Source organism: Panthera tigris, chromosome E1 (assembly GCF_018350195.1).
Source record: "Panthera tigris isolate Pti1 chromosome E1, P.tigris_Pti1_mat1.1, whole genome shotgun sequence".
Classification (NCBI taxonomy): Eukaryota; Metazoa; Chordata; class Mammalia; order Carnivora; family Felidae; genus Panthera; species Panthera tigris.
The window spans coordinates 60,628,132-60,653,764 of NC_056673.1; the positions used below are offsets into that span (position 1 = coordinate 60,628,132).

General features: G+C 54.5%; 2 protein-coding genes across 5 annotated transcripts; one reads left to right on the plus strand and one right to left on the minus strand.

Annotated features, from left to right (window-relative positions):
* The first annotated feature begins 18 nt into the window (after positions 1-18).
* Positions 19-19,420, plus strand: HEXD (hexosaminidase D). 3 transcript variants are annotated; one of them, XM_042966444.1, is made up of 14 exons: positions 19-105; positions 304-730; positions 1,845-1,982; positions 7,314-7,423; positions 9,328-9,415; positions 13,676-13,840; positions 14,354-14,537; positions 15,607-15,678; positions 15,995-16,190; positions 16,659-16,741; positions 17,754-17,832; positions 17,910-18,011; positions 18,208-18,297; positions 18,968-19,420. In XM_042966444.1, the coding sequence occupies exons 3-14, from the start codon at positions 1,884-1,886 to the stop codon at positions 19,176-19,178; spliced, it is 1,479 nt and encodes a 492-aa protein (XP_042822378.1). In that variant the 5' UTR covers positions 19-105; positions 304-730; positions 1,845-1,883; the 3' UTR covers positions 19,179-19,420. The 3 variants fall into 3 exon arrangements, with proteins under 3 accessions (XP_042822378.1, XP_042822379.1, XP_042822380.1); XM_042966445.1 differs by lacking the exon at positions 18,208-18,297; XM_042966446.1 differs by lacking the exons at positions 19-105; positions 304-730; positions 7,314-7,423 and having other exon boundaries at positions 1,899-1,982.
* A 116-nt stretch (positions 19,421-19,536) lies between these two features.
* LOC102949449 (cytochrome b-245 chaperone 1) lies at positions 19,537-25,059 on the minus strand. 2 transcript variants are annotated; one of them, XM_007093601.3, is made up of 7 exons: positions 24,965-25,059; positions 24,023-24,146; positions 23,108-23,149; positions 22,474-22,547; positions 21,706-21,802; positions 21,054-21,198; positions 19,537-20,722 (listed from the first exon to the last, which is right to left on the minus strand). In XM_007093601.3, the coding sequence occupies exons 2-7, from the start codon at positions 24,105-24,107 to the stop codon at positions 20,602-20,604; spliced, it is 564 nt and encodes a 187-aa protein (XP_007093663.1). In that variant the 5' UTR covers positions 24,108-24,146; positions 24,965-25,059; the 3' UTR covers positions 19,537-20,601. The 2 variants fall into 2 exon arrangements, with proteins under 2 accessions (XP_007093663.1, XP_042821755.1); XM_042965821.1 differs by lacking the exon at positions 24,965-25,059 and having other exon boundaries at positions 24,023-24,940.
* Between the last annotated feature and the right edge of the window lie 574 nt (positions 25,060-25,633).

The following is a 25,633-nucleotide window of genomic DNA, read 5'->3' on the forward strand; positions in this document are numbered from 1 at the left end:
CGCGGACCTGGGCGCGCACCTCGCCGGACACCCCGCCCACCCGCGCGCCCCCAGCCCGCCTCTCCGTCCTCGGAACGCGCTGAGCCTCAGAGCCTGCAGTCAGAAGTGCGTTCTCGTCCGCGTGCGCGCCCTCCTGCCGGGGTCTCCGGGCCCCTTCTCAGAGGTCTCCAAGCCCTTCTCCCGGGGTCTCCGTTTCCTTCCTTGGGGTCCGCGCCACGCCTGGGGTGCTGGGCCCGGCTGGTGCTCCGCGCACGCGTACCTCGCGAGGGCCCAGCTGGTGTGCAGCTTTCTGTTTCCGCACAGGACCTCGTCCAGTGGGTGAGAAGGCACCGCTCACCCAGCCCCGCCAGCAGCCTGGTCCCGAAGGAGCGCAGCTACCAGAGAGGTTCATGCGCGAGGACGGAGTCAGGAGAAGGCGAGCACCCGGAGGGAAAATGTTCACACACTTGCTGGTCTGAAAGGCCTGCCCACACTCCCGAAACTGGGCAGCGGAGTGCAGCTCGGGTGCCATTCGGGGTGCCATCAGCGTCGGGTGCACACCCAGCGGAGAGGCTGATCAGTGACCTCCTGCCCCGGTGTTCGGGATAGTCTCATTTCTGCAGACTTCGTGCAGGAGGGAGCCGGAGCAAAGAGAGTCGCACACTCTTCAGAGATGAAACACTGACTTCTGTTTCTTTTCCTTCAGATTTTGCGGAGATTTCGCGTTGTTAAGCCACCGTGTGTGTTTCAGGTGAGACGTCGGTGCTCGCTTACCTCGGCTTGCAGGGGCGGGAGCAGGGCTTGTCTCTGAACCGGAGGGGATGTGCACACGACCAGTGCACACCCCTCAGCCTGGAAGTGTTTCTTTTAAGTCTGTTCCCTGGAGAATGGAATTGGTCTGTACGATTTTAAATAATTCAACTTTAAAAGCGGATTTCAGAATGCTTGTTCACAAAACTCATCTACCCGGCAGCTGGTAACTTAGGTAATTGCTTCGAAGATTTTGTCATTGCGATTGTTTTGAATATAATTTCTTAAAAAAAAAAAAAAAACAAAACCAAACCGGTTTCTGTTGCATCTATTTTATCCTGCCTGCTTTATAATAGATTTCTTGAGGTTAGGGGTTTGTGAATCCTTTCACAGAATGGGTAGTTTGAATTAGTGGACTGTAAAAATGACCACCATGTAAAGGTTTTCTTTCACTTTTTGCATTTCATCCTTTGTGCTTTTATATTCAGTGGGGGGAAGATTTCAGTCTTTCCCAACTACTTCATTACCCTCTAGATCTTTCCTGTACTTTAATGTAAACTAGTCAGCTCTAATATACTTGTGGCTCACTTATTTTTCAAATTATCCATGGCCTATTTTAAATCCTAGACGGTTTTCTCTGACCTAGACTTAATTTTTACAGTTTCTTCCTCCGTAACCAAGTTCACTTGGGCTCTAGAATGTAAATGATTTTTAATGCTCTTCAAAGTAAAATAAAATTGAAGATAAATTTTCCACAGAAACATTATACTGTAGGGCCTGAAAAATGTTTACGCCTACCTGCCTGTTTTCCCCGCATGGTACATACAGCTCAAGACAGTCTTTCAAACAAAATTATTTTGCGGCCACTTGTGTTATTACAGTCATCTTGTAAGGAAACGAGTGCTGTTCTGTGTTAGGGGCAAATCACGATTAAGTGGCAGAGGTCCCTTTATCTGAACATGAGGTAGATTTCTTGATTCGTTTTCACGTTGGTAAAATGAGTTTCCTCCTAGTGGATAAAGCACACCTGGGCGTGTCAGGACAGAAACACAAAGTGTGAGGCCAAGGGGCAAAAAGGAGCCTCCGCCGCTTCTAACTTTGAATTTCTCCACTAGGAAGAAGTGCCCAGACCAGAGATTTTGTCCTATGACTTCATGACAAATAGTGAAATGTCAGGTTCTTCACCATTTAAGATGCGATTAGTTCATCTGGACCTTAAAGGAGCTCCACCAAAGGTCTCCTACCTCTCTGAGGTAAGAGCCCCTTTCCCTCTAGTCAGTCTCCCTTGCTTTGGCTTTGGTCTCCAAAGTGGTAAACAGTATTCTGTAGAAATGTGTATTTAGAGCACAACCACGGGCTTCCAGGCTGGGGCATGATGCTGGAAGCAGCACAGGTTTTGAGTTTCCCCCAAATCCCTTTGTGAAACTGAGCAACTAGGATAGCAAAAGGGGGCAGGGGGAACAACAAAAGAAACCCACAGCTTCTTTGCTGTGGGCTGAATTGTGTCCCCAGAAAAGATATGTTCAAATCCTCACCACTTGTACCTGTGAGTGTGACCTCATTTGAAAATAGGGTCTTTGCAGTTATAAGCGACATAAGATGAGGCCTTGCAGGAGTAGAGTAGTACTAATCCCATGAGTGATGTGCTTACAAGAAGAGGGAAACGTAGACGTGGGGCACCCTGTGAAGACAGAAGCAGAGATTGGAGGGATGCATCTATAAGCCAGGGAACACCAGGACTGCCAGGGACACTGGGAGCTGGAAGAGGCAAGGAAGGGTTCCTCCCTGGAGCACCACCCTGCCCACACTTTGATTTTTGATTTCTGGCTCGTAGAACTCAGAGAGATTAAATCCTCATTGCATTAAGCCACCTAGTTTGTGGTGATTTGATAACAGCAGCCCTAGAAAACTAATACCCTCTTCAACAAAAGTAGGTGGGAGGGTGTCCCCATGAGCCCCAAGCGGTATAGCCAGACCTCAAAACAGTGTAACACCCATGTGAGATTAGTAACCAGGCAGGCAGTGGTGGAGGACCGAGGAAGGAATTCTGACAGGGCCAAGACCAGAGAAGCCAGAAAATTGCCCTGCAAGTACAGGTCCTCCGTGAGAGAAGAACTGAGGAGAGGTTTCACTGGCTGCAATTTGAGAGTGAGTGCAGAAAGACTCAGAAGAAGATGTTGCAGAGGCCCAAGGCTCTCAGAAATACCTTCCAGAAACTTCTAGAAAGACAGCCCCGCATTAAAGACAGCAGCGTTGGGAAGAGAATCCACAGTGAGCTGGGCGAGAACATTGAAAGTGGAGCAGAGGAAAGGTTCCAGTGCCAAGAGAAGGGATGCAGAGGCCAAGTGCTGTGGAAGTGGCTGCATGGTGTCTGCAACTCCTGATTCTTCTTGTAACCACAGAGAGGGAGCCCTGGACCGGCCCATCTCCATTCCAAACACAAGAACCTGTTCTTAGGGGCACCTGGAGGGCTCAGGTGGTTAAGCATCTTGGTTTTGGCTCAGGTTGTGATCTCGCAGTTTGTGAGTCCAAGCCCTGCATCAGGCTCTGTGCTGGTGGCATGGAGCCTGCTTGGGATTCTCTCTCTCCCTCTCTCTGCCCCTTCCCTGCTCACGTTCTCTCTCAAAATAAACTTAAAAAAAAAAAAAAACCCTTAAAAAAAGAAAAAAAAGAACCTATTCTTAAAAATACAAGAAAACACATCTCATTTAAACCTGAGCAGTAGTGGAAAAAACTTTTTTTTTTTAAAAAAAGGGGGGGGCGCCTGGGTGGCTCAGTCGGTTGAATGTCCGACTTTGGCTCAGGTTATGATCTCGCAGTTCGTGAATTCGAGCCCCGTGTCAGGCTCTGTGCTGATAGCTAAGAGCCTGGAGCCTGCTTTGGATTCGGTGTCCCCCTTTCTCTGCCCCTTCCCCGCTCGTGCTCTGTCTCTCTGTCTCTCAAAGATGAATAAATGTTAAAAAAATAAAATTAAAAAAAAAAAAAACCTGAGCAGTAGTGGGGCGTCTGAGCGGCTCAGTCAGCTCAGCATCCAACTATTGATTTCACCTCAGGTCATGATCCCAAGGTTGTGGGATCGAGCCCTGCGTCAGGCTCTGCACTGAATGTGTAGCCTGCTTCAGGTTCTCTCTCTCTCTCTCTCTCTCTCTCCCTCTGCCCCTATCCCTTGCTTGTGCTCTCTCTCTAAAGTTTAAAAAAAAAAAAAGGGAAACAAAAATAATATAAAAACAGAGGGGGGAACAAAACACGAGAGACTCATAAATATGGAGAACAAACTGAGGGTTACTGGAGGGGTTGTGGGAGGGGGGGTGGGCTAAATGGGTAAGAGGCATTAAAGAATCTACTCCTGAAATCATTGTTGCACTATGTGCTAACTAATTTGGATGTAAATTTTAAAAAATAAAGAAAATTTTAAAAAAAATACATAGTATAAATGTAAAAAAAATTTTTTTTAACTTTTTAAATAAAAAACATGAGTAGCAGAAAAGGATTGTGGTTAAATATCATACACAGGCATTGTAAGAAAAAAGAGAATCATGATCTCAGGAACACCATAATGACAAAGGTGCACCAGGAAGATATGACCGCAAAGCAGATGAAGCCGTATGTAATATTTCAAAATAAGATAAAAGACATTAAGAAAATGATAGGAGCTATGAGCAAACAGTGTAAATCAGAAGGAGAGAAGCCCAGCAAGTAATAGCCAGACAGAAGGGTACAGAGCAACTGCTTACCAGGCTCAGGAATGAGTTATGACAAAAAAGGAAACAAAGTCAGAGACTAAACTAGAAGGACAGAAGTGAGCACACACCGTGGAAAGCATACTCGGGAAGTAAATAACGAAGAAGAAAATGTCACACATGAAGAGATAAAAAGCGTTGTAACAAATTGATAAATACAGAAGATAAGCAAAGAAGGTCCAGCTCCCCTGCTGCTGGAGCCACTGCCTCAGTGACCTGCTGCTGGGGGGTCGACCACCCCAAAATCAGAGGCTTCAGACAGCAATTCCTTCCGTCTGTTTCTTTGGTCTGGTGGGTGGCTCTGCCGGTCTGCCCCGGTTCCCTCCTGTGTTTGCAGTCCCCTGACAACTAGGAATGCCAGACGGTCCCAGATGGCCTTACATGTCCAGCAGTTGGTGCTGGCTGTCCGCTGGGCCCCTCAGTTCTGCTCCACGTGGGTGCCTGGCCTCACGGAGGGTAGGCCAGCCTCCGGTCTGCACGGCAGTCACAGGGCAGCATTTAGGCTCCAGAGTCGCAAGCCGTCCTGGGCCTTGCGTGATTCTTGGTAAAGCAAGTCCATGTCAGCCCAGATTCCAGGCTGGGGGTAGACCCCACCTCTTGATGAGGAAGACGCTGTATCTCAGCCATGCTCAACAGTCCTCAGAGCAGGGAACCAAAGCAGTGCTCTAGGACAAATGCTCAGAAACTACAATTCAAAAACGCTTTTGTGAAATTAAAGAATACTTGGGTCTGCATGTGGAAAGGGCATACTGTGTACCTAGGATGACGGGCACTAAGGCATCCTTTGGTAAAGGTATCGGATTAAAGAAAATGAAAATGAACAACTCCTTTGGGCACACAGGAAGAAGGCCCAAGTTCTGTATGAGGGAAGGAAAATTAGGCTGGCACCAGATATTTGACAGCAACATTTTATGACAGAAGACAAGGAAGAACATATTTAAGGTACTCAAGAAAATGAAACATGAATCAAGGATTTTGTATCCAACCAAAATGGTCTTCATGGTACAAAAGCTACAGACCAGCTATTGTAAACATCCAAGAGAATTTACTGAAGAACCACCAGCGGCAGCAGTGGCAGGGCTGGAGTAACCAAATAATTGCTGAGAGAAAATTCTGCCCTAAGGAAGCATTCCAGCCAACAGACATGAGGAATGACGTCATTGGAAAGTCACCACCTCACAGTTCCTGTTCAGGGTGCCCTAGGTAATGTCAGCGGTAGTTGAAACCATTGGGCAGAAGTTCAAGGCATGGGTCTGGCTGATGCCCCTGAACCCACTAATCAGCCTGACATCACTCCAGTGGAGCAGCCAGACTTGTGATTTCTAGAAGCATCTATGAAGTACTCTTGCGAAAAGAATGAAACCTGGATCTAATCTCACCTTCATGTCTAACCGCCAGCACACACGAGAACAGGAAACACACGAAAGGACATCTTAAGAATACCATCCATCAAATCCAAAATTTGGGAAACCATGCGAAACAAGGGACTCGATTTCCTCAACAAATAAATTTCAAATTAAAATTTCAAATTCAAATTAAAAAAAGGGTACCGTTAAAAATCAGAGAACCTTAAAAAATCTGTTAAAACAGTGCAGTGTGTGGGTGTCGTCTGGACTGGGCTTAAGGTGCACGTGAAAAGATTCTAGACGTGGGAAAATTTGAACGTGGATGATATTAAAGAGTGGTTTGATTAGGTGGGATAGTTGCTATAGTTGTGCTTTTGTGAAAAGTCTTTGTCAGCGATATGTGTTGAATTACTTATAGGTGAACAATTGTGTTGTCCGGGATTTGCTTAGAAATATTCTAGTCAGAAAAGTGGAAATTAGGTAAAACGATTTTGAGTCTTGACAGCAGGACACAGGGGCCTAGTCTGTCACGTGTGTGCATGCTTGTGCGGTTTCACAGTGAAGACCTTCTCCCCAGCTGGGTCCAGTGCCGGACGGAGTGTGTGCTGGGGACAGCCAGGCCGCCCGGCCCCACAGCCTCCCCACCACCCACAACACAGAGGATCACCACCAACCCCAACGGTCGAAGTGCCAAACGGCTGTGGTGGTCAGATGGCCACGACAGGCTAAGAAGGAGACCGGAGGGAAAAATGCCGAGGAAAATGGAAGATACCGAGACCATTATGTTGCGTTATCCACACGCCTGACCTGCATGAGCTCTTTCCTTTCCACAATCTGTCTACCTCTCTTTGTAATTTGCAGTCTACTACTGATTATGAACTTTCTACAGCTAAGTTTTAGCCCCAGGCTCCTTTGCTCCTTCCATCCAGCTTGCGTCAGAATGTCCCCACACTTGTGGAGAGAGAAAGCTTGACAGATACATCAACAGGAGTGTTAAAATCTTGTGGAACCCGCAACGACCATCATCCAGGGAGGGGCTGCTATTTCAGATACCTGCAGGAGGCCCCTCCAGCAGCGCCCAAGGTGTGTTCTTTTCCACCCTGGCCTTGACATCAGACCAGAAAGAAATCTCAGTTCTGTGTATGGTAGACATGAACTAGTCCTGAAAATCCTTGAGAATAGGAAGTCATACCCTTTGAAATAAAGGTAGAGGAGGAGGTGGGAACATTTCCTGCCACGCCCTCAGCCCCTCGCTGTCCGCAGGCTGAGCTGCGCCTCTGCTCCACAGGTGCAGACCCACCCTGTGTCAAGTGAAGACTTGATGTGGTAGAGAGTTCGATTCGGTGTAACACAAAGTATGCGTTCTGGTTACACGTTTCCAGGAAAAATGTGAATCTCAACTACAACCATGCCCTCGAGCAAGAAGGCAGACCGCATGGGGTACAGCTGTCACCTTCCTTCAGATAGTCGCATCCTCACAGCATCCCTGTTCCCCCAGGTCTTTCCTCTGTTCCATGCCCTGGGCGCCAATGGGCTGCTCCTTGAGTATGAAGACATGTTTCCCTACGAGGGCCACCTGAGGCTGCTGAGGGCCAAGCACGCGTACAGGTACCCCAGCCACGGAGAAAGCGGCTGCTTGGGGCCGCCCAGAGGTGTGGGCAGGGCAGGCGAGGGTTTGGCAGTGGTGGGGCAGCCCACATCTGGCTTTGAAACGCCTGTCTTAGTTACGAAAGTAAAACACACTCACTGAAGAGAATTTGGAAACATTTAGGGGGAGGGTGGAGGATTGGGGGAGGTGGGGGGGTGGGGAAGGGGACGCTGCTCTTTAAGGCCATGGTTGGGACCCTCATCAGGAAAACAAAGATCAAAGGAAAGGGGGTCAGAATCCGTAAAAGTAGATACAGTGGTTGTGGGTGTACCTTGCCGGGCTTTAGAGTTATGGTGTCCATTTTATGATTTTTTTAATGTTTATTTTTGAGAGGGAGGGAGACAGAGGATCTGAAAGCAGGCTCTGTGCTGCCAGAAGACAGCCCAATGTGGAGCTCGAACTCACAAACCGTGAGATTATGACCTGAGCTAAAGTTGGATGTTCAACCGACTGAGCCACCCAGGCGCCCCTAGAGTTACGGTGTCCATGTAAATCAATAACAAATAACCCAAAAGGAAAATGAGCAAAGGATATTAATGGGCAGATCCCCCAAAAGAAATTAAAATATCCGATAAGCATACAATAGTAATAAAGTAAATTAAAACAAGTCAAACACCATTTTGGCTATCCAATTGGTGAAACTTTTTAAAAAGTTCTAATGCTCTGTGTTCACAAGGTCAGAAAAAGCAAACCTCCCACTGGTAGGCTCTGAAGCACCCCACCGTTCTGGAGGGAGGTTTGGCTCTATGCCAGAACTCCCCAAAATGTCCATGCCCCATGCGCATGCTCAGAGTGTTAACATTGCAGTGAGGTGTCTTTTCACACTAGTCTGTTTTTCTTCATACAGTGAACACCTTTTGTTTATTTAGTGTGTTTTTTCAAGTGGAAAAAGTGCTGGGGTACCTGTGAAGCTTGAAAAAGGTCTATTTAAAATCAATACATTCAGAGAACTGATTAACTTAAGAAATGGTTCAAACACATACAGAAACTGGAAATCATTTTGTTTTTGAGATAAATTCATGAACGACAGCTGGTAACGCAGTGGGCAACTAGCCCTCCTGCGTGCTGTCCTCACCACCTGGAGCATTCCTGCCCTCAGGCGTGCTTAGACGAAAGCTAACCCCCACGGGGCTGAGTCCCGCCACCGCAACCTTGAAGCTCTTTTCTCTTTCCTCTATTAAAGGGGTCACCAGCTTTTCTGTAAAGGGCCAGACAGTCAGGACTTTAGGCTGTGCAGCCCACCTGGCCTCTGTTACAACCATTTGTGGAGCACAGGCAGTCATGGGTGATAATGTAAATGAGTGAGCACGGCTGTGTTCCAATAAAGCTGTTTGTGGGTACTGAAATTCGAGTTTCATATAATTTTTACATGTCATAAGATATTATTCCGCTTTTGATTTTTCGCAACCATTTTAAACTACAGAAACCATTTTTAGGTCATGGGGCGTGTGAAAACAGGCAGGCAGATTTGTCCTTCAGCCCATCTACCATTCCTGCTCTAGGATATGATTTCTAATTTCTTGTAAAATGACTTGCTTCTTATAGTTTGGGTAAGAATAGCAAGTAAAAAGCAAACTGTTACTTGAGAACATAACAGCATCATTTTCCAAAATCCTAGAGAGCCCTCTCTGAAACCTTAGGCATATCTTTTGTACTTTTTGGAATAGTGACCAATGGTGACCATACTAGTTTCCCAAGGAGAGTCCCCCTGGAGCCTGACAAGGGAGAGGGAACGTGAACGGGAGCATGAGTGTGTGTGTGTGAACGTGGGCTGGGGTGTGAACAGGAGGTGGTGCGAACCGGAGCTCTGGTGTGAATGGAGGTGGTGTGAACCTCTCTGGGTGATCGATGTTTGTCTCTCTAGCCCCCCTGAAATCAAAGAGATCCTGCATCTGGCTGCACTGAATGAGCTAGAGGTCATCCCATTGGTACAGACATTCGGACACATGGAGGTAAGTGGGAGGAACAAAGGTTCCTGATACCCAGGTGTGGGGCTCAGGGGTACACAGGCAGGGAGCAGCTCTTTCTTGCAAGCCCCTGCCCTGCAAACGACCGGAGAGCACAGGACTCTAGATCAGAGCGACTTTGTCCCAGGAATGGTGGGAAAGAGCCAGTGGGGGATGCATGATTCCCATGGAGCCCTGAGGGCCGAGTTGTTTTACTTTTTAACTTGTATTCATCATTCAATACTGAAAATATTTCCCCAAGCTCTTGTGTGATCTTCGGAAACATTTTTCACGTCTGCATCAAAAATGAAGAGCAAATTAAACACTTAGTGGCTGCAGGTTCCGTTTTTCCCTCTAACAGATACACCTGCTAGACCCACGGGCAGCCCTTCCCTTCTCGAGCTGAGCACCCGGGACCGCCCCTGCGCCCCCCCTGCCCCCCCCACCGCCCAGGCCTCTGGCCTCTAACCTTCCTGTCGCAGCTCCATGATGCGCTCTCTGTGCTCCTCACTTCCCACCACCAGGGGCCACAGAGCATCTCCACAGCCCCCCCCGCCCCCATCCTCCGAGTCACTAAATGCAGCCACGGGTTCTCATCCTTTTAACTTGAGTCTCGGGCTTTGCGTGGCCCCAGCTGCTCCCTTCCAAACCCCACGCTGTTCCGGCCCCCCACTTCTGGCTGTGACGCCACTTCTGCCGGCAGCGTGCTCTCCTGTAGCTGCCGCTGGATGTGGCGGTCCCCACGGCTTCTCTCGAAACCCTCCCTCCTCACCTCACGCTCTCCCTAGACAATGCGGTGCCCACTCCTGCCTCCCCTCCCCGTGCTCCGTGACCCCCAGACCCAGTCTCCGCTGCCCTGTTCGGCACCCCTCCCACCCCTGCAGTTCGGGCCATCGTGTGCTTTTGCTCCTCAGGCTCTTGAGTTGGCACCTGCCATCCCCGTCTCCACCCTTGTGTGAACTACCGCCTGACCTGCTGGAAGGCCCCCCTAGCGGTGCCCTCTGCCCCTTTCTCCGTCGTTCCAGAGCACAGCCTGGCCTCCCAATCCTGCTCCTTGAGGGGGCCCTTACGGGGCTCTCAGGGTGCATTTGTTTCCGGGGGCCACTGCAGTAAAGTGTTTCAACCAGGCGACTTGAGACTACGGAAGCGTGCTCTCTCTGTGCTGGAGGCCGCAAATCCAAAGTTAAGGTGTCCTCAGGTTGGTCCTTTCTGGAGGAGGTCCTTTACCTGTGTTTACGTACCATCAGGACACCCCCTTTGTTTTTTGGGTTTAAAAAAATTTTTTTTAATGTTTATTTATTTTTGAGACGGAGAGACAGAGTGCAAGCAGGGCAGGGGAAGAGAGAGAGGGAGAACAGAATCCGAAGTAGGCTCCAGGCTCTGAGCTGTCAGCACAGAGCTCGATGAGGGGCTCGAACTCACAGACCGCGAGATCATGACCTGAGCCGTAGTTGGCCGCCCAACTGAATGAGCCACCCAGGCGCCCCAGGATACCCACTTTGTGACATAGCCGTATGAGTATTTGCACATTTTGTCTTCTGAACTGTTCAGTTTTTAACGTTCTCTGGACATTCTGGATACAAGTCTGTTAGATGTGTGATTTGCAAGTATTTGCCCCCGATCTGTACTTTGTCATCATCGTCTTAGTGTATCTCAAAGAACAAAAGTCTCTAATTTTGATGAGTCCAGTTTCTCAGCTTTGCTCTGATGGGTCGTACTTTTGGTGTCATTTCTCTGCCAGTCACCAGATCATGAAGATTTTTCCTGTTTCCTTCTAAAGTTCTACATTTGCACACTTCCCACTTGCTGTTATGGTCCATGTTGACTTAATTCTTGTCAACTCTTGCCTTGTAAGGCCTGAGGTGTAGGGTGAGGTTTATTGTGTTTTGCATATAGCCTATGACCCCTCGAGATGGCTGGTCATGCCAGCACCACTGATTGGAAGATTATCCTTTCTTTGGAATTTGAAATTTGGAATTGCCTTTGTATCTTTGTCAAAAATCAGTTGACATTATTTGTGGCCCATTTCTGAACCATATATATATTTTTAATGTACATTGATTTATTTTGAGAGAGAAAGAGCATGGGGAGGGGGGCAGAGAGAGAATCCCAAGCAGGCTCCACATGGCTGTCCTCAGAGCCCAGCGCGGGGCTTGATCCCACCAACCGTGAGATCGCGACCTGAGCCGAAACCAAGAGTCGGACGCTCAACTAACTGAGCCACCTAGGCGCCTCATGCTTCTCCATATATATTTTAGACTAAGTTTATCTGTATGTCTTTAAGAAACCTTGCTGGGATTTTGATTGAAATTGTATTAAATCTGTAAGTCAACTTGGGGAGAAATTACCTCTACTCTGCTGACTTCTCCGATCCGTGAACAGGCTCTGTCAGCCTTTCCTTATGTTATTATTTCCCAAAGTTTTTTCTTTTCCTGATGCTTTCAGGACTCCCTGTGTACGTTTGCCTTGCTGTAGTGGTTTGGTTAGTAGGACTTCTAGGTCTGGGTTTCTGTGCATTTATCCTGCTTGGGGCTCGTCGAGCTTCTTGGAACTGTAGATTATTTTCATCACTTTTGTGAAGTTTTGGGCCACGTCCTCAAGTGTTTCTGCGTCCATTCTCTCCTCTTGGCCAGGGCTCCCTTCGCATGTGCGTTAGGGCACCTAATGTCACCGCACGGGTCTCTGAGTCTCTTTGTTCTCCCCACCTTTTCTCTGTGTTGTTGAGCCTGAGGAGACCCTATTGGTCTGTCATCCCAATCACCGTTTCTTCTGATGTTTCAAATCTTCTGTGGAGCCCATGAAATGGATTTTCATTTTTCATTATTATAGTTTAATTCTGGGAACATTTTCATAATGGTTTCTTTGAAGTAATCGATAAATCTGACATTTGGGCCCACATCAGTGTTAGTTTCTATCCATTGGCTTTTTTCCTGAGTCTGGGTTCCACTTTCCTGTTTATTTGCACATCTCATGATTTTTTGGTTGAAAATTGGACATTTCAGATAATATGTTATAGGGAATCTGACTTTTTCCCCTGCAAGTGGTTGGACTTGCCTGGATTTAATCTGCAGGCCTGTCTCCCCAGCTGTGTGTGGCTACTGATGCCTCTGTGTGTGTGTGTGTGTGTGTGTGTGTGTGCGTGCGCACGCGCGTTAACGCTTATTTATTTTTGAGAGACAGAGACAGAACATGAACGGGGGAGGAGCAGAGAGAGGGAGACACAAAATTTGAAGTACGCTCCAGGCTCTGAGCTGTCAGCACAGAGCTCAACATGGGGCTTGAACTCACAAACCATGAGATAATGACTTGAGCTGAAGCTGGACGCTTAACCGACTAAGCCACCCAGGTGCCCCTATACATTATTTAAAATTCTTTTTTTAACAGTTTATTTATTTTTGAGAGACTGAGAGACAGAGTACAAGTGGGGGAGGGGCAGAGAGAGAGGGAGACACAGAATCTGAAGCAGGTTCCAGGCTGAGCTGTCAGCACAGAGCCTGACACAGGGCTAGAACCCATGAACTGTGAGATCATGACCTGAGCTGAAGTCAGATACTTAATCAGCTGAGCCACCCAGGCACCCCATAGTGTTTTATTCTAATTTATATTTTTGGCCTGGCTTCCTAGGGGCCACCCCTCTGTCTTTATGGCTGGTGGTCAGCCAGGGCCCAGGAAGCCGTGTGCTTGAGCCGTCAGGACCCACCCTGTGCTGCAGGCACTGGGGGCTCTGGGAGTTCACCCAGTCCCCTGCCTCAGCCGTGTGTGCACGGCTCTCCTTTCCACGGTCACCCATCACATTTCTGGCTGGTGGTAGCCGCCACCCCCCACACACACACACACCATGAGGACCGCAGAGTTCGGGGACTTTGCCGCTTTCACAGACGGTGGCCCCAGGGGGTCTGCGCTCAGCCAGCACCGGGTGGTGGGGGGGGGGGGGCCGCAGACTCTCTGTTCTTACCACAGTGCTAGCGGGCTTCAGGTGTGGTGTTCACCTTTGGTTCACGTCCAGAGCCCTGAAATGGCTGTTTTGACCAGTGTTCCGTTCTGCACGTGTTCAGGGGAGGACGTGCTGACGTCTGTACCGTACTGAGCAGCCCGTGCAGCCTGGTTCTCGTGTTCTTCTCCCAGCCCGGGCAGACTGGGAGGAAACAGGGGCTCAGCCCGGCCCGCCAGCGCCCTCTTGGGGACCTGGAGCCGGCCCTGCCTGTGACTCCGCAGGGTGGCTGCAGCGTCTGTCACCTCCTGTCACCTCCTGTCATCTCTCCGCAGTTTGTGCTGAAGCACGAGGCTCTCGCTCACCTCCGAGAAGTGGCGCTCTTCCCTAACACCCTGAACCCCCATGAGGCGGAGTCCCTGGCTCTGGTGGGAGCCATGATCAGCCAGGTCATGGAGCTGCACCCGGGCGCCCGGTGGCTCCACGTCGGCTGCGACGAGGTGGGTCCTTCGACGGTTCTTCTGCCTGAGCCTCACCCACCGGGCGTCCCTCCTGCCGCAGCCCCTGCTCCTGGTCCCACTTTGTGGGGTATTCTCTTACGTACAAAAGTAGTCAACGTACCAAAGGACGAAGGATAAAGCCAGGTCATCCCTCCCAGCTGACCCGTGACCTCATGCGGGCAGAGCCACGGAGCTGGACGAGGGATGCCCTGTGGCCTGAGACAGCCGTGCTGTCCTCGCCCCCGGCAGGGGCAGAGCCAGCCCCCATGTGCTTTATGTACCCGTTGGCTGGCAGACACTCAGGTTAGCTCTGCCTTCGGGCTGCTGTGAATGTTCAGAGGAAATCTTGAGTGGAAGTTAGGTCTCGGTGTTGAAGGAGGGCCCCCCCTCACCAGCTCCTCCCCACAGGCAGCTGCCACTGAGATCCGTCAGACATGGCATGAGCGCGCGCGCTCCCAAGTGTGTCTGCAGTGAGGCCGGGCGATCCGGAGGCGGGCCTGTGTTTCCCTCCAGGTCTATTATCTTGGAGAGGGTGAGGCCTCGAGACGGTGGCTGCGACAGGAGCATAACACCAAAGCAAGACTGTGTCTGTCCCACGTGAAGGCGGTGGCCTGCCACGTGCTGGCTCGGCACCCCGCCACGACGCCACTGGTGTGGGACGACATGCTGCGGGCCATCCCCGAGGACCAGCTCTCAGGTTGGCAGGCCCACCCCCCAGGCTTCTGGTGCCAGGAGTAGGGAGTAAGGAGGCCAGCGGCTCCCAGGACCCTGGTCTGGGGAGGGGGGAGCACTCTAGGACCCCTGCCCCGAAGTGCTCTCTCCAGGCAACCCCCTTAGAGCCACTTTCTAGATTTTTTCACACAAAAGGGCCATTCCTCCAGAAGGCATTTTAGAGTCTTGTAGGCTTACAAAGTGATGAGTCTGAATGGAGAGTAGCCGTGGGGCCCTAATGGGCGATGGGGGCGAAAGGGTCCCACTGGGCCTTGAGTGTCTGGTGCCTCTAACCGCCTCAGCCTCACACAACCCTGTGGCCAGCCCTGCAGGGGTCGTGGCTGAGGCTCTGGGATGAGACAGAGACATACCCCATGGTCCAGTCACAGCCTCGGCCTGGAGCCTAGCCACTGCCCCCACTTCTGCAGGACTGGGGTGTGTCCGTGGCAGCAGCCCTCCCCAGGTGTGGCCACTTGGGTTCTCACTAGGACTAAGTAGAATTAAATCCAAGGAGTAATGTGTTCCTACTGCACTAGTCCTAGCGCCCCCACCGTCACACACAGACAGAGCCTTTCCCCCTCGTAGGAAGCTCTGGGACCCGAGACTGGGGGTTCGCTTTTTACAGAACTCCCAGAGTCTGGTCATTTCCAAAGTTGGCTGGCTTCATGGTTGCGACATTTACTGTCAAGAACTCAACTGTTTCGAGTCTGTTCTCAAAATCCACACCCGGCTGGGGCGCCTGGGTGGCTCAGTCAGTTAAGCTTCTGACTTCGGCTCAGGTCATGATCTCACAGTTCGTGAGCTCGAGCCCCGCGTCGGGCTCTGTGCTGGCAGCTCAGAGCCCGGAGCCTGCTTCGGATTCTGTGTCTCCCTCTCTCTCAGCCCCTCCCATGCTCGTGCTCTGTCTCTCTCTGTTTCTCAATAATAAATGTTAAAAAAAAAAACAACTCATGCCCCCTAAACAAGACAGCCTGTGCTCCGTTGTAATGCAAGGCCTGTGGGCTGCCAGGATGTGTCCAGACGGGCCTCAGCTCACAGCCTCTCTCTGCCCCCAGCATCAGGGGTGCCACAGCTGGTGGAGCCCGTGCTCTGGGACTACGGGGCCGACCTGGACATCCACAGCAAAGGTCAGTGACCTGGCCACGGCCTCTGAGACCCTGGAGCCCTGGCGGCCCAGGGGCTTGAGGTTCATCAGAATCCTGCTAACCGCCTCAGCTTCCACTCAGGCCCCTCCCACGTGAGCCCCGGGAGCCCCCTGGCACACGTCCCGTCGCGGGTCACACCGGGATAGCCTGTCCTCTGTGGTATTTTCCACGAGTCTCTTCTCTCTCTGAGATTTAAGCCTGCCCGGTTGTGGGCTCCTCCTGGCTTCTCAGTGTCTGGGCTCTGCGGCCACGGCCCCTCGGGCCCCGGGCCGGTCACACCGTACACTCTCTCACTCAGCTCTCCTCATGGAAAAGTACCGCAGGTGTGGTTTTCTCCGGCTGTGGGCCGCCAGTGCCTTCAAGGGGGCCACAGGGGCGAGCCAGGCCCTGACCCCTATCGAGCACCACCTCAGAAACAATGTGCAGTGGCTGCAGGTGGCGGCCAGCGGGCCCGCAGACATGCTGCAGGGCATCATCCTGACCGGCTGGCAGAGGTAAGGCCACCCAGGCCCCGGGGAAGCTCCCGGGCCGACCTGCTCGGAGGGTCGAAGCAGCGCTGCTGCCCGGGACGACCACCCCTCCGTGGCCCATCCATTCTGGGCCTCAGTCAGAGGGGAGGCGCCTGGGCGCCTCACACCCCACGGCCAGCCAGCCCCCAGACTCTGCAGAGGGCCGCTTCGGCAGCCCTGCCTCCAGGGGGCCACATGTGACTTGTCTCATATATGGCGGGCATGGGGACAGATTTTGGCTCCTTGGGGATTTCACACCATTTGAAAAGCGGAGCGGCACGTGAACCCCTCCTCCGGACCAAGGCCTGGTCCATTGCTGCGCCCGGGAGGGCAGAGGCGGAGGCAGCTGCGGGCCCCCAGGCAGGGCCTTCTGGGTGGGATGTTTCCAGAGGCAGCAGCCAGCTCTGTCTCGTGTGCAAGCGGGAGCTGAGCGCCCCTCTCCCCTGCACTTAGGTACGATCACTTCTCCGTGCTGTGCGAGTTGCTGCCCGTGGGAATCCCGTCCCTGGCCGTCTGTCTGCAGTCGCTCCTACACGGTACGGTCTCCTGCTCCTCCCGGGTGGCGGGAGTGCCTGATGCCGCCGACTGTGTCTCCTTGGGGCTGGACTCTGGTCTTTCACACCAGCAGAGGGGGGCTCAGCCACCACCCCCCCTGCTGCCCCCAGAGAGCCCGTGAAGGAAATTCACCATGGGCGAGGTGCAGAAAAGGGCCCTTGCTATGTAAATCCACTGAATGCCCGGGCTGGCCCCAGCACTTGCCACTTTGGCAGAGACGGGGACTCGCAGATGGCACAGAACCATGTGCACCTGAACCACAGGACTGCTTGGCGCACGTGGTGCTGGTGCAGAAAGGTGTGGGAGGCCCTGGGGGGAGCAGGCCCGGCTCCCAGACTGCGTGCAGGCTGCATGCAGCAGGAAAAGCACAGACACCCGCCCTCCGCTCTCTTCGATGGCTTCTGAAGCGGTGGTTGTGAACCGCTAGGAGGAAGGCACAGGGACACCCCAGCGGACACCCCGTTCGTGCTGGGCGCTGGCTTCAGCTTCCCTGCTCCGTGGAGGGCACTGCTGCTGTGGAGCCCTCCACCCTCCGCGGACACAGGCCTCCTGCCCTCCCAGCTGGCGCCCTCCTGCACCAGTGGCATGTGTCCACCCACACTGACGTGGAGCCCGGCCCACAGTGGTGCTTGCTGGCCTCTCTGGTTCTTTCCAGTTGCTCGGGACGGCTCCACGTGTGAGAAACCACACTTGCCAGGTGCTGCGTGCACCCGGGAGACCGTGGGGGCGCCGGAGGCACAGCCGGCGGTCTCCCGAGGGGTGTCGCTGCTCCTGATTCTCTGTTTTCTTGTTCTTAGCATAATGAGCCCGTTTTCGTGTGTTTAATAAGAAGCCACGGGCCCATCTTTCCCCGAGGTCTCCTTGGGGCTGGCACCTGCATGCTGGCCTCCTTGGCCACTTTGCCCACCACCAGGCCAGCACCGTGGCACAGGGCCCCTGCCTCGCTCCCCTCCAGAGGCCCCTCCAACCACCTCCATCTGTGGTTGGTTGCAGGAGGCTTTACCGAAGACGTTAAAGCAAGAGTGGAGAACTTTCTTGGGATCTCAAGCCTAGAAATAACTGATCTTATGAGGTAACCTGCCCACCCCCAGCCCTGCCTCTGCCCTCACACTCTGTGGACCCGTCTCAGCACGGTGGCTCTCCGTGCAGCGAGGGGGCCGGCTCCTTCCCTGGCAGCGACATCCTGGCCCTCATCACGCACGTCGGCCTCCACCTGCGCAGCTCTGTGGACACGCTCCTGGAGAGGGACAGGTGAGCAGGCAGAGGCTGAGCCCCACCCCGCACTCCCCCCGGGACAGGGTGAGGGTGGCCACAGACAGACTTCCGGGGGCAAGCGACTGTTTAAAATGCCTCCCAGACTCCTAAGTTTCTTAGAAGTAGGATCTTAAAACCACCGTGAGGCAGACACGTCAGCTGCAGCGGGTCTGCCTGTGCGGACTGCCTGCAGGTACGTGACCGGCTGGTTCAGCCCCTATCACCGCGGGCGGAAGCTCATCCACCCGGTCATGGTCCAGCACATCCAGCCCCAGGCGCTCAGGTAGCCGCCCCCTCCCCGCGGTGCCCACCCCCAGGGCTGCGCGTCCTCTGCCGCCCGATGACAGCTTTCTGTGGCTACTGGCTTTGAACTAAGACAAGCTCTGTAGGTATTGCGGCCACGAATTCCTAGGGGAGTCAGCTTTGCTGACTGCTGTGCCTTCAGTGTTATTCCCATTCCCACCTGAGAAGGTGAGGGCCCAGGGCTCATCATGGAGCCAGACCTGCTGGAGACCTGTCCTGGCCTTGCTGCTGGCGCATGCCCCACATCTCCTCCCCCCCCCCCCCAGCACCGTGGGGACAGAGTCCCAGCCAGCCAGCCAGCCCCCCTGCCCCCGGGCTCTCCTGGCTCACAGCTCTGAGCCAAGGCCAACTCAGTGTCCACGGAGGGTTAGATGCCATCAGATGCTGTCAGGTTCACACATAAAGAAAAACCCTGCCAGCTAGATGTAAAGAGCATTCCAGTTTTAGATGTGAAAACACAATAGTCACTCATTTATCCCCAACAACACTGTGAGGTGGGCACTAATAGCCATGTTTCATGGATGGGCAAACTGAGGCCCAGAACCATACCGACCTGTAGGGTTGTTCGGAATGTGAGCGTGGCGCACAGGCTGTGAGCTGTCACCCAGGGGTGCCCGGCAGGCGGGCTCACCACGGGCTCTGGTCCTCAGCCTCCTGGCCAGGTGGAGCACCTTGGTGCAGGAGCTGGAGGCCGCCCTGCATCGTGTCTTCTACCCGGACGCCGTGGAGGAGTGGCTGGAGGAGAACGCGCGGCCCAGCTTGCAGCGGCTGCAGGCTTTGGTGCAGGACCTCAGGGAGGCGGCCGGCGCCGGCGCCGGCCCCGGCCCCGGCCCCAGCCCACACTCGGGTCAGGACCCCTGAGGGGAGGGGCCGAGCCTGAGCCATCCCCTGGGGCCCCCCTAGGTCTGCCAGGCGCCTGGGACTGCCGGCCACGGGCAGCACCCACGGCGCGGACCGCCGTCGTTGGAAAGGCCAATGGAAGGCATGATGTGCCGGGCCTACTTGCTAGTCTGTGTGGGAGCTTCGGCTCTTTTGAAATAAAGGGAGTGGAAGCTAGAACTGCCATGGGTCTGGCTGGCTGCAGTCAGGCCTGCTCAGGGGTCCCAGACCCTCCTCACCCTGGGGGCCCAGCAAAGGCGGAGGGGGGGGGGGGGCGGGGAGCCGCCTCCAGAGTACAGAGCATCTATCGTCTGGGATGAACACACCACAAACCCGTTACGACGTTTCATACTTTATTTTAGAAAAAGGCTTTCAGACTTAACGACTTAAAAACCTAACTTTGGCTTGTATAAATGACTATGTCCTCAAATCAGGGCTAGTTGGCGGCCACCATGGAGAAGGGGGAGTGTCTCGTTTCTCTCGCTTCCTAGAAACTACTGTCCTCACTCACCCAGGGCCTGGGGACACTGCAGTGCTCTGTGTCCTGACCATTCCTAGACACAGCCTCCTGAGGGCCTGCTCAGAGGTGCCCTTGCCGCCCTGCGGCCCTGGGCCCCACTGAGGGGCAGCTGTGGGCCCAGCCCACCTCTTGCCTGGGTTCAAGAAGCCAGGACCTGATTCTTAAGGGAGATGCCCTGGCTTAGGCCCACCGTGAAGCCGAGCGAGCCTCCTCGTGACCAGCAGGCTTCGCCTAGGCTGAGGCCTTCTCTGCCCTGTGACAGCCCAGCCGTGATCCTGGGTGGAGACTGCTGTCTGTGGGCTGGGGAGGTCTCAGGCATGGCCACAGTGCACACAGCCAGACAGGACCCTCGCCATCTGCCCTGGGCCCTGCAGACCCTGGGCAAGGAAGGACCTCTCTAACCAATGAGAGGACATCCAGCCGGGGAAGGGAGGTTGTGTGTAGGGAGCACTGAGATTCCTGGGGACAACACGCCAGCATGGGCATCCTCAGAGCCTGATCCAGCTGCTGGCCCTGTGCTCACCTGCTGCACCAGGGGGTTGAACAGCTCGGGGGGAGCCAGTGCTGGCAAACCTTCCTCCCCACCCTGGGGAGCCTGGGCATCCTTCCCATTCCAGAGACCCAGTCTCCACGCTGCCCAGGCTGGAGCCGTCCGATGCCAGGAAGAGGCAGATCTGAGGCTCATGCCCTCCCCGGACACCTCAAAGCCTGCAGAGAAAGTCCAGCCTGTGGCGTCCTCAGAGGACAGAAGCAAGCAGCAGGAATGGCTGAGGGTCCCACCCCGGGGCTGCCAGGGACACAGCCAGGCGCTGGAGGAAGACTTGCTGGTGGCCCAGGAGGCCCACGAGGGTGCCACCAGAACCAAGGCCAGGGGCTCTGCGGGCGTCAGCTCTGGCTCCCTGGACCATCAGCCTCACTGTCACTGCTCTGAGACAGCTCCACGGGGCTCTCAAGGCGGTGCAGTTCCAGGAAGGTTGCAATAAGCTTGGCAATGGCTTCCACGTCACTGGGCCGGGCAACAACAGGAGGGGCAAGTTACCCCCGCGGAGGTGCTGGCCAGGAAGACCACACCTACCTCCTGCCGGACCGCCCACTTCTAGGACCTGGTGCCTTCTGGCCCCGACCCTCACTTGACCCCAGACCTCTGTCCTCAAGGAGACCTTTCTGTCCCTGTGGGGACTTCCAACATTCCCCTAGTGGCAGGGACAGTCCATGTTTCCCCAAGTCCCCTCCCTGTGCCCTGCCATGCTGGGCAGTCCACTGTGAGGGCCACCTGATGGGGGTAAGGGGCACAGGCAGCCAGCCCTGGCCAAACGAGTCCCCTGCCCACAGCTTACCTGCGGTGACCCATGATGGCACTCTGGGTGAGAGGGTGGGAAAAGCCCGTCACAAGCCGCAGCACCACCACGTAGCCCTTCCCGAAATAGCGGACCTTCTCCTCCTCCACGTTCACGTCCCGGATGTCATTCAGTAGGACCACCACTGCGGGGGAGCTGGTCAGTGTCTGCATTCTGCCCACCTCCCGCCTGCCCCTCCTGCCTGTGTGCTGGGCACCGCCACTTCGAGGCTACCGTACAGAGACCCTCATCACTGGTCAGTGACCACAGCGCAAGGTTGGGCCACTAGCATTGTCTGGGCATCTAGCACTCCTGCCGGCCCCTTGAAAACTCTACCCGTGCCCTCAAGCGCATCAGGGAGGAGCTGAGCTCTATTTTGCCCATCTTTCTGCTTCATCTCCCCCCAACTGCTGAAAAATGCCTTCCTGGTCCCTGATGGCTGGCCACTGAGCTAGGGGTTACCCGGCAATGTCTGGGCGCACCCTGTGTCCACCAGGCAGGGCAAAACCCCAAGTCACTGAATGGCCAGCCTGGACCCACCCCACTTCCAGCCTTAGGCCTGGTCTCTGTTTTCCACTCACCACCCTCCATCCAGCCTGGGGCAGCCGGCCTCCCGCCACACCCTGGGTCCTGTGCACTCTCTGCGCCTCACCTTGGTCGTGACCAGCTCGGAAAAGAGTCAGCAGCTTCTTATACAAGCTGAACGTCTTCAGCACAACCTTCCCGGTGCCCTTGTTGAAGACAGCTTCCTGGAAAACCGGCCAGAAGGTGATCACCTGGCTGCTGGCCTCTCTGCAAGCCAGCCACACACAAAATTTCCAGAGAGGAGGCCCGGACTCGCCAGAGCAGACGCTCAGGAAGACACCCAGCTGAAACCCAACCCTGATGGCCAAGTGCTCTGCCAGAGCCAAACACCTGCAGCCAGATGCTCTCGTGCTCCTGTCTGTTGGGAGCACGGGACCAGGGTGTGTAGAGAGAAAGAGGGGCATCAAAGCAGGTGCTCTCTGCAAGCAAAAGAGAAGCAAGCACAGCAGCTGAGGTTGTCAAACAAAAGCATGGAGGTCAAAGCTCGGAGGTCAGAGAGCAACGCTGGGTCATGTGGTTCCTCATGAAGGGGACAAAGGCACAGGGGAGGTTGTTGGCCACCAAGGGAGACAGACATTAGCCACCGAGGGAGCCCATCATTCTATTCCGTGCTATGGCAACACTCAAGAGTAAAGAATTTCAGTGCAAACAGTCACGAAGAGCTTCTAGGAGAAAAACAGCTTCAGGAGATCTCCCTGCCCAGGAGCCGAATGCCACTAACCAGAAACCACTAAGCTAAAAGTTCAGGCCTCAGAGCCTCTCCATCTGCTGTGATGCCCACGTGGGGAAGCCTGGAGCAGAAACACCTGAGCGGCCTTGCCTGTGCTGACCTTACCTCCCAGTCCTCCAGGTTCTGCACGGCCACGAACAGGCAGCCCGTAACGTAGAAGAGTTTCCAGCCCAGACTATCTGAGGAGCAAACACAGGACGCAGCCAGGTGAAGGGCAAAGGCCATGAGGGGCCCCGCCCCAGTGGACACTGGGCAGGAGTGGTGTCTGGGGCTGGCTGGGGCTGGCTGGCTGGCTGCCCGTGCCTGCAAGGAACCCTGGCCCAGGACGGCCAGCCAGCTCTGGGTGCCCTCAGCATCCCCTCCAGTGTCTACTGGAGACAGAGGAGTTGGGCTGGCATAGCCTGTGACAATGGAAGGGCAGGAACTTACAGGGGGGCTGCAAGTATGGCTCAGCCTGCACTGGAACATCAGGCTGGCACAAGAGAGCACCTTTTTGCAGAATATTTCATGATACAGGAAAATGCTCCAGATATAAAGGGAAGGCACAGGCTTCATGGCACAGGCATACTAGGAAAACCACACCAGTGCACAGAGCTGGGGCTGCAGAGGCAGGGGCGCCAATTCCTAAGGCTATGCCTCAGTGGGTCACGAATGAAGGGTTTTGTTTCTTTGCTCTGTTTCCCAAACGGCAGAGGAAGTTACTTTGCGGGGCAGGGGGTGAGCAGATGAAGCACCTCACCTCCACTGTAGTAGGCGGCAGCCAGGCCAATAGACAAGATTCCTGCAAAGAGAAAAGAAAGCAGGTGCCTCAGTATTGGGCCACCACCAGCCCAGAGCCCCCTCCTCCCAGGAGCCCCAGGCCCAGACAAGCAGGCCTTTCGGGGGTCAGGGATGGCTGCAGGTGGGGAGCAGGGGGACAGAAGACCACAGGCTCACAAGTGGGGGAAACACACTGTATGTTAAGTAACTAGAATTTAAATTAAAAAAAAAAATTGTTTTTAAGTGGGGGAAACATCCAGGAAGTACACTCGGAAACATGGCAAATGCCATTCACAGTGTTCCCTGGACACGCTTCTCTACTCAAGTTTCCAGGGCTGAGTGGGAACCAGACAGAGGAACCTGCCAACAGCATGTGGTATGGAACGAACACAAGACGTATATAAAGTTCACCACATGGCACGTGAGGCAGAACAGGCAAGAGGCCACATGCAGGGTGACGGGAAAGATGAACCAGAGACCACTGCTGATGGCACAGCCATCGCACCCCTCACTCCTCGGATCCCACCAACGCAGCACAGTCGGGTGCAGGACCCTCGGAAAGATGGCGCCAGGGACAGAGAGAAAACAGGAATTAACTGTGGCCCATCACGTGAGCCTGCAACATACACCTGCAAGCAGGTGTATGAAAGCAAGTAAAAGGGGAACGGCAAGACCTCAAAAGAACACACACAGTAGGAGAAGCTGAGTGGTGAAAAAAGGGCTGTGGGAATTCTCTGCAAAGGCATGCACAGAGCGTAAAGGCTGGGAAGATACAAAGCAACAAAATAGTTGCTATACTTGGGGGTAACGGAACAAAGGAAGAACAAGTTAGTTTCATTTTCATCTTTTTTTAAAGTTAGATTTTTAACTTGAGGGAAAACATGGAAATTCTTACCAACAAGCAGAGACCAGGACCTGATGCCTGGAGCCCTCTTCAGATGGAGGCAGGAGCTGGTGCGTGACTCCACCTGCATGTACATCCCTGGACCGCGAGGGCACCACTCTCAACAGGAGACGGGCTGCGGACGGGCAGACAGAGACAACTGGAGTCCTCCCGCCACTGTCTGCACACAAGCGCCCAGCTCCTCCCCAGGAAGGAAGCCTGGGCACCGGTGGAACCAGTCAGCTTGTGCCCACGGCCATCTCTGCAGCCCCCAGAGATCCTTTCTTTTTCAAGGCCCTTCTCTGCCCAGTTACACCGACTGGACTGGGGCTACCTGCTCTGCTCAGCCTCGCAAAGCGTCAACAGGCACCTGACCGCCACCTGCCCCCGTCCAACTTGGAAACCGTTAGCCCTCTGCAGCGTGCATTCAAGCTTCTGACACCGCAGCAGAACCCACCAGCTCGCCCTCATTTCCCTGTGCCGGCCTCCACCAAGAAAGGGAACTGAAAGGCTCGCGGTAGCTTGAGTACGCCCTGGCGTTGGCCGAGAAAGCCACTCTACGATCCCCTCCGGCCGCTGGGACAACAGGCTATGCAACAGAGGGTCAGGACGAGCACAAGCATCTGCTGAGTAAATGCTGCGCCGAGCGGCCTAACTGCCCCGAAGACCGCAGCGCCCGCAAAGCACTGCTCGAGGGACCCAGCTAGGGAGTGGCTTTGCAGAAACTCCAGGAAAGTCAAATCAAGTATCTGACAGTAAAGGGTGCATTCACTCGACACACCCAGGTCCTAGATCTTGGCCCACTACTGGGCTGCTCCCGACCCCCACAGCCAGGCCCTGCGCGCTCGGCCCGCTTCCCGCAGCTCCAGGACGCCCTGGAACCCAGGCGTGGCCAGCCCGCGCCACCTGCAGCCCGCCCGCAGCCCTCGATGGTGGCCCGACCCCCGACCCTACCGAGCGCACGACCCGGCGGGCGCGAGCGCAGGGCCGGGACCTCGCGGCGGACAACCAGCCGCCGACTTCCGGGGTCGGGGGTGGGGCGACTGACTTCCGGACTGCCAGGGGCGGGGCGGCACCGACTTCCGGACTGCCGGGAGCTGGAGTACCCACTTCCGGGCTTGGGGGCGGGCTGTGGGTGGTTTCCGGGGCGGAGGGCGGAGCGGCTGACTTCTGAACTGCCGGAGGCGGGGCGGCTGACTTCCGGACTCTAGTGAGCGGGCGTCGCTGACTTCCGACATTTGGGGGTCGGATTGGGGGTAATTTCTGGACTGCCGGGGGCCGGGCGGGGTGGCTGACTTCCGGACTTAGGGAGCGAGAGTTGCCGACTTCCGGGGTTGGGGACGATCAGGGAGCGGCTTCCGGACTTCCGGGGACGGGGCGACTGACTTCCGGCATTTGGGCGCGAACTGTGGGAGGTTTCCACCCTGCGAGGTGCGGAGCGACGGACTTCCCTGACTGCCGGGGGCGGAGTAGGGCTGCTGACTTCCCGAGCTGGGGTGGGGCTGGGGTAGGCCTTCAGGCCCTCTGGTTCTTCCACCGCTTGGAGGGAGAGTGAAAGGGGTGCCATTAGGGCACCTTGGTGTTGTGCCAGAGCAAAGCTAGCAAATGCAGTCAGGAAGCAGG

Excerpts from the sequence above, each read along its gene's own strand:
- HEXD (XM_042966444.1), top strand. The coding sequence starts at position 1,884 with ATGACAAATAGTGAAATGTCAGGTTCTTCACCATTTAAGATGCGATTA. Across the intron at positions 1,983-7,313 it reads AGGTCTCCTACCTCTCTGAG|GTCTTTCCTCTGTTCCATGC; the intron begins GTAAGAGCCCCT and ends CTGTTCCCCCAG. Across the intron at positions 17,833-17,909 it reads GAAATAACTGATCTTATGAG|CGAGGGGGCCGGCTCCTTCC; the intron begins GTAACCTGCCCA and ends CTCTCCGTGCAG.
- LOC102949449 (XM_007093601.3), bottom strand. The coding sequence starts at position 24,107 with ATGTACATGCAGGTGGAGTCACGCACCAGCTCCTGCCTCCATCTGAAG. Across the intron at positions 23,150-24,022 it reads GTCCTGGTCTCTGCTTGTTG|GAATCTTGTCTATTGGCCTG; the intron begins GTAAGAATTTCC and ends TTCTCTTTGCAG. Across the intron at positions 21,199-21,705 it reads CCGAGCTGGTCACGACCAAG|TGGTGGTCCTACTGAATGAC; the intron begins GTGAGGCGCAGA and ends GCTCCCCCGCAG.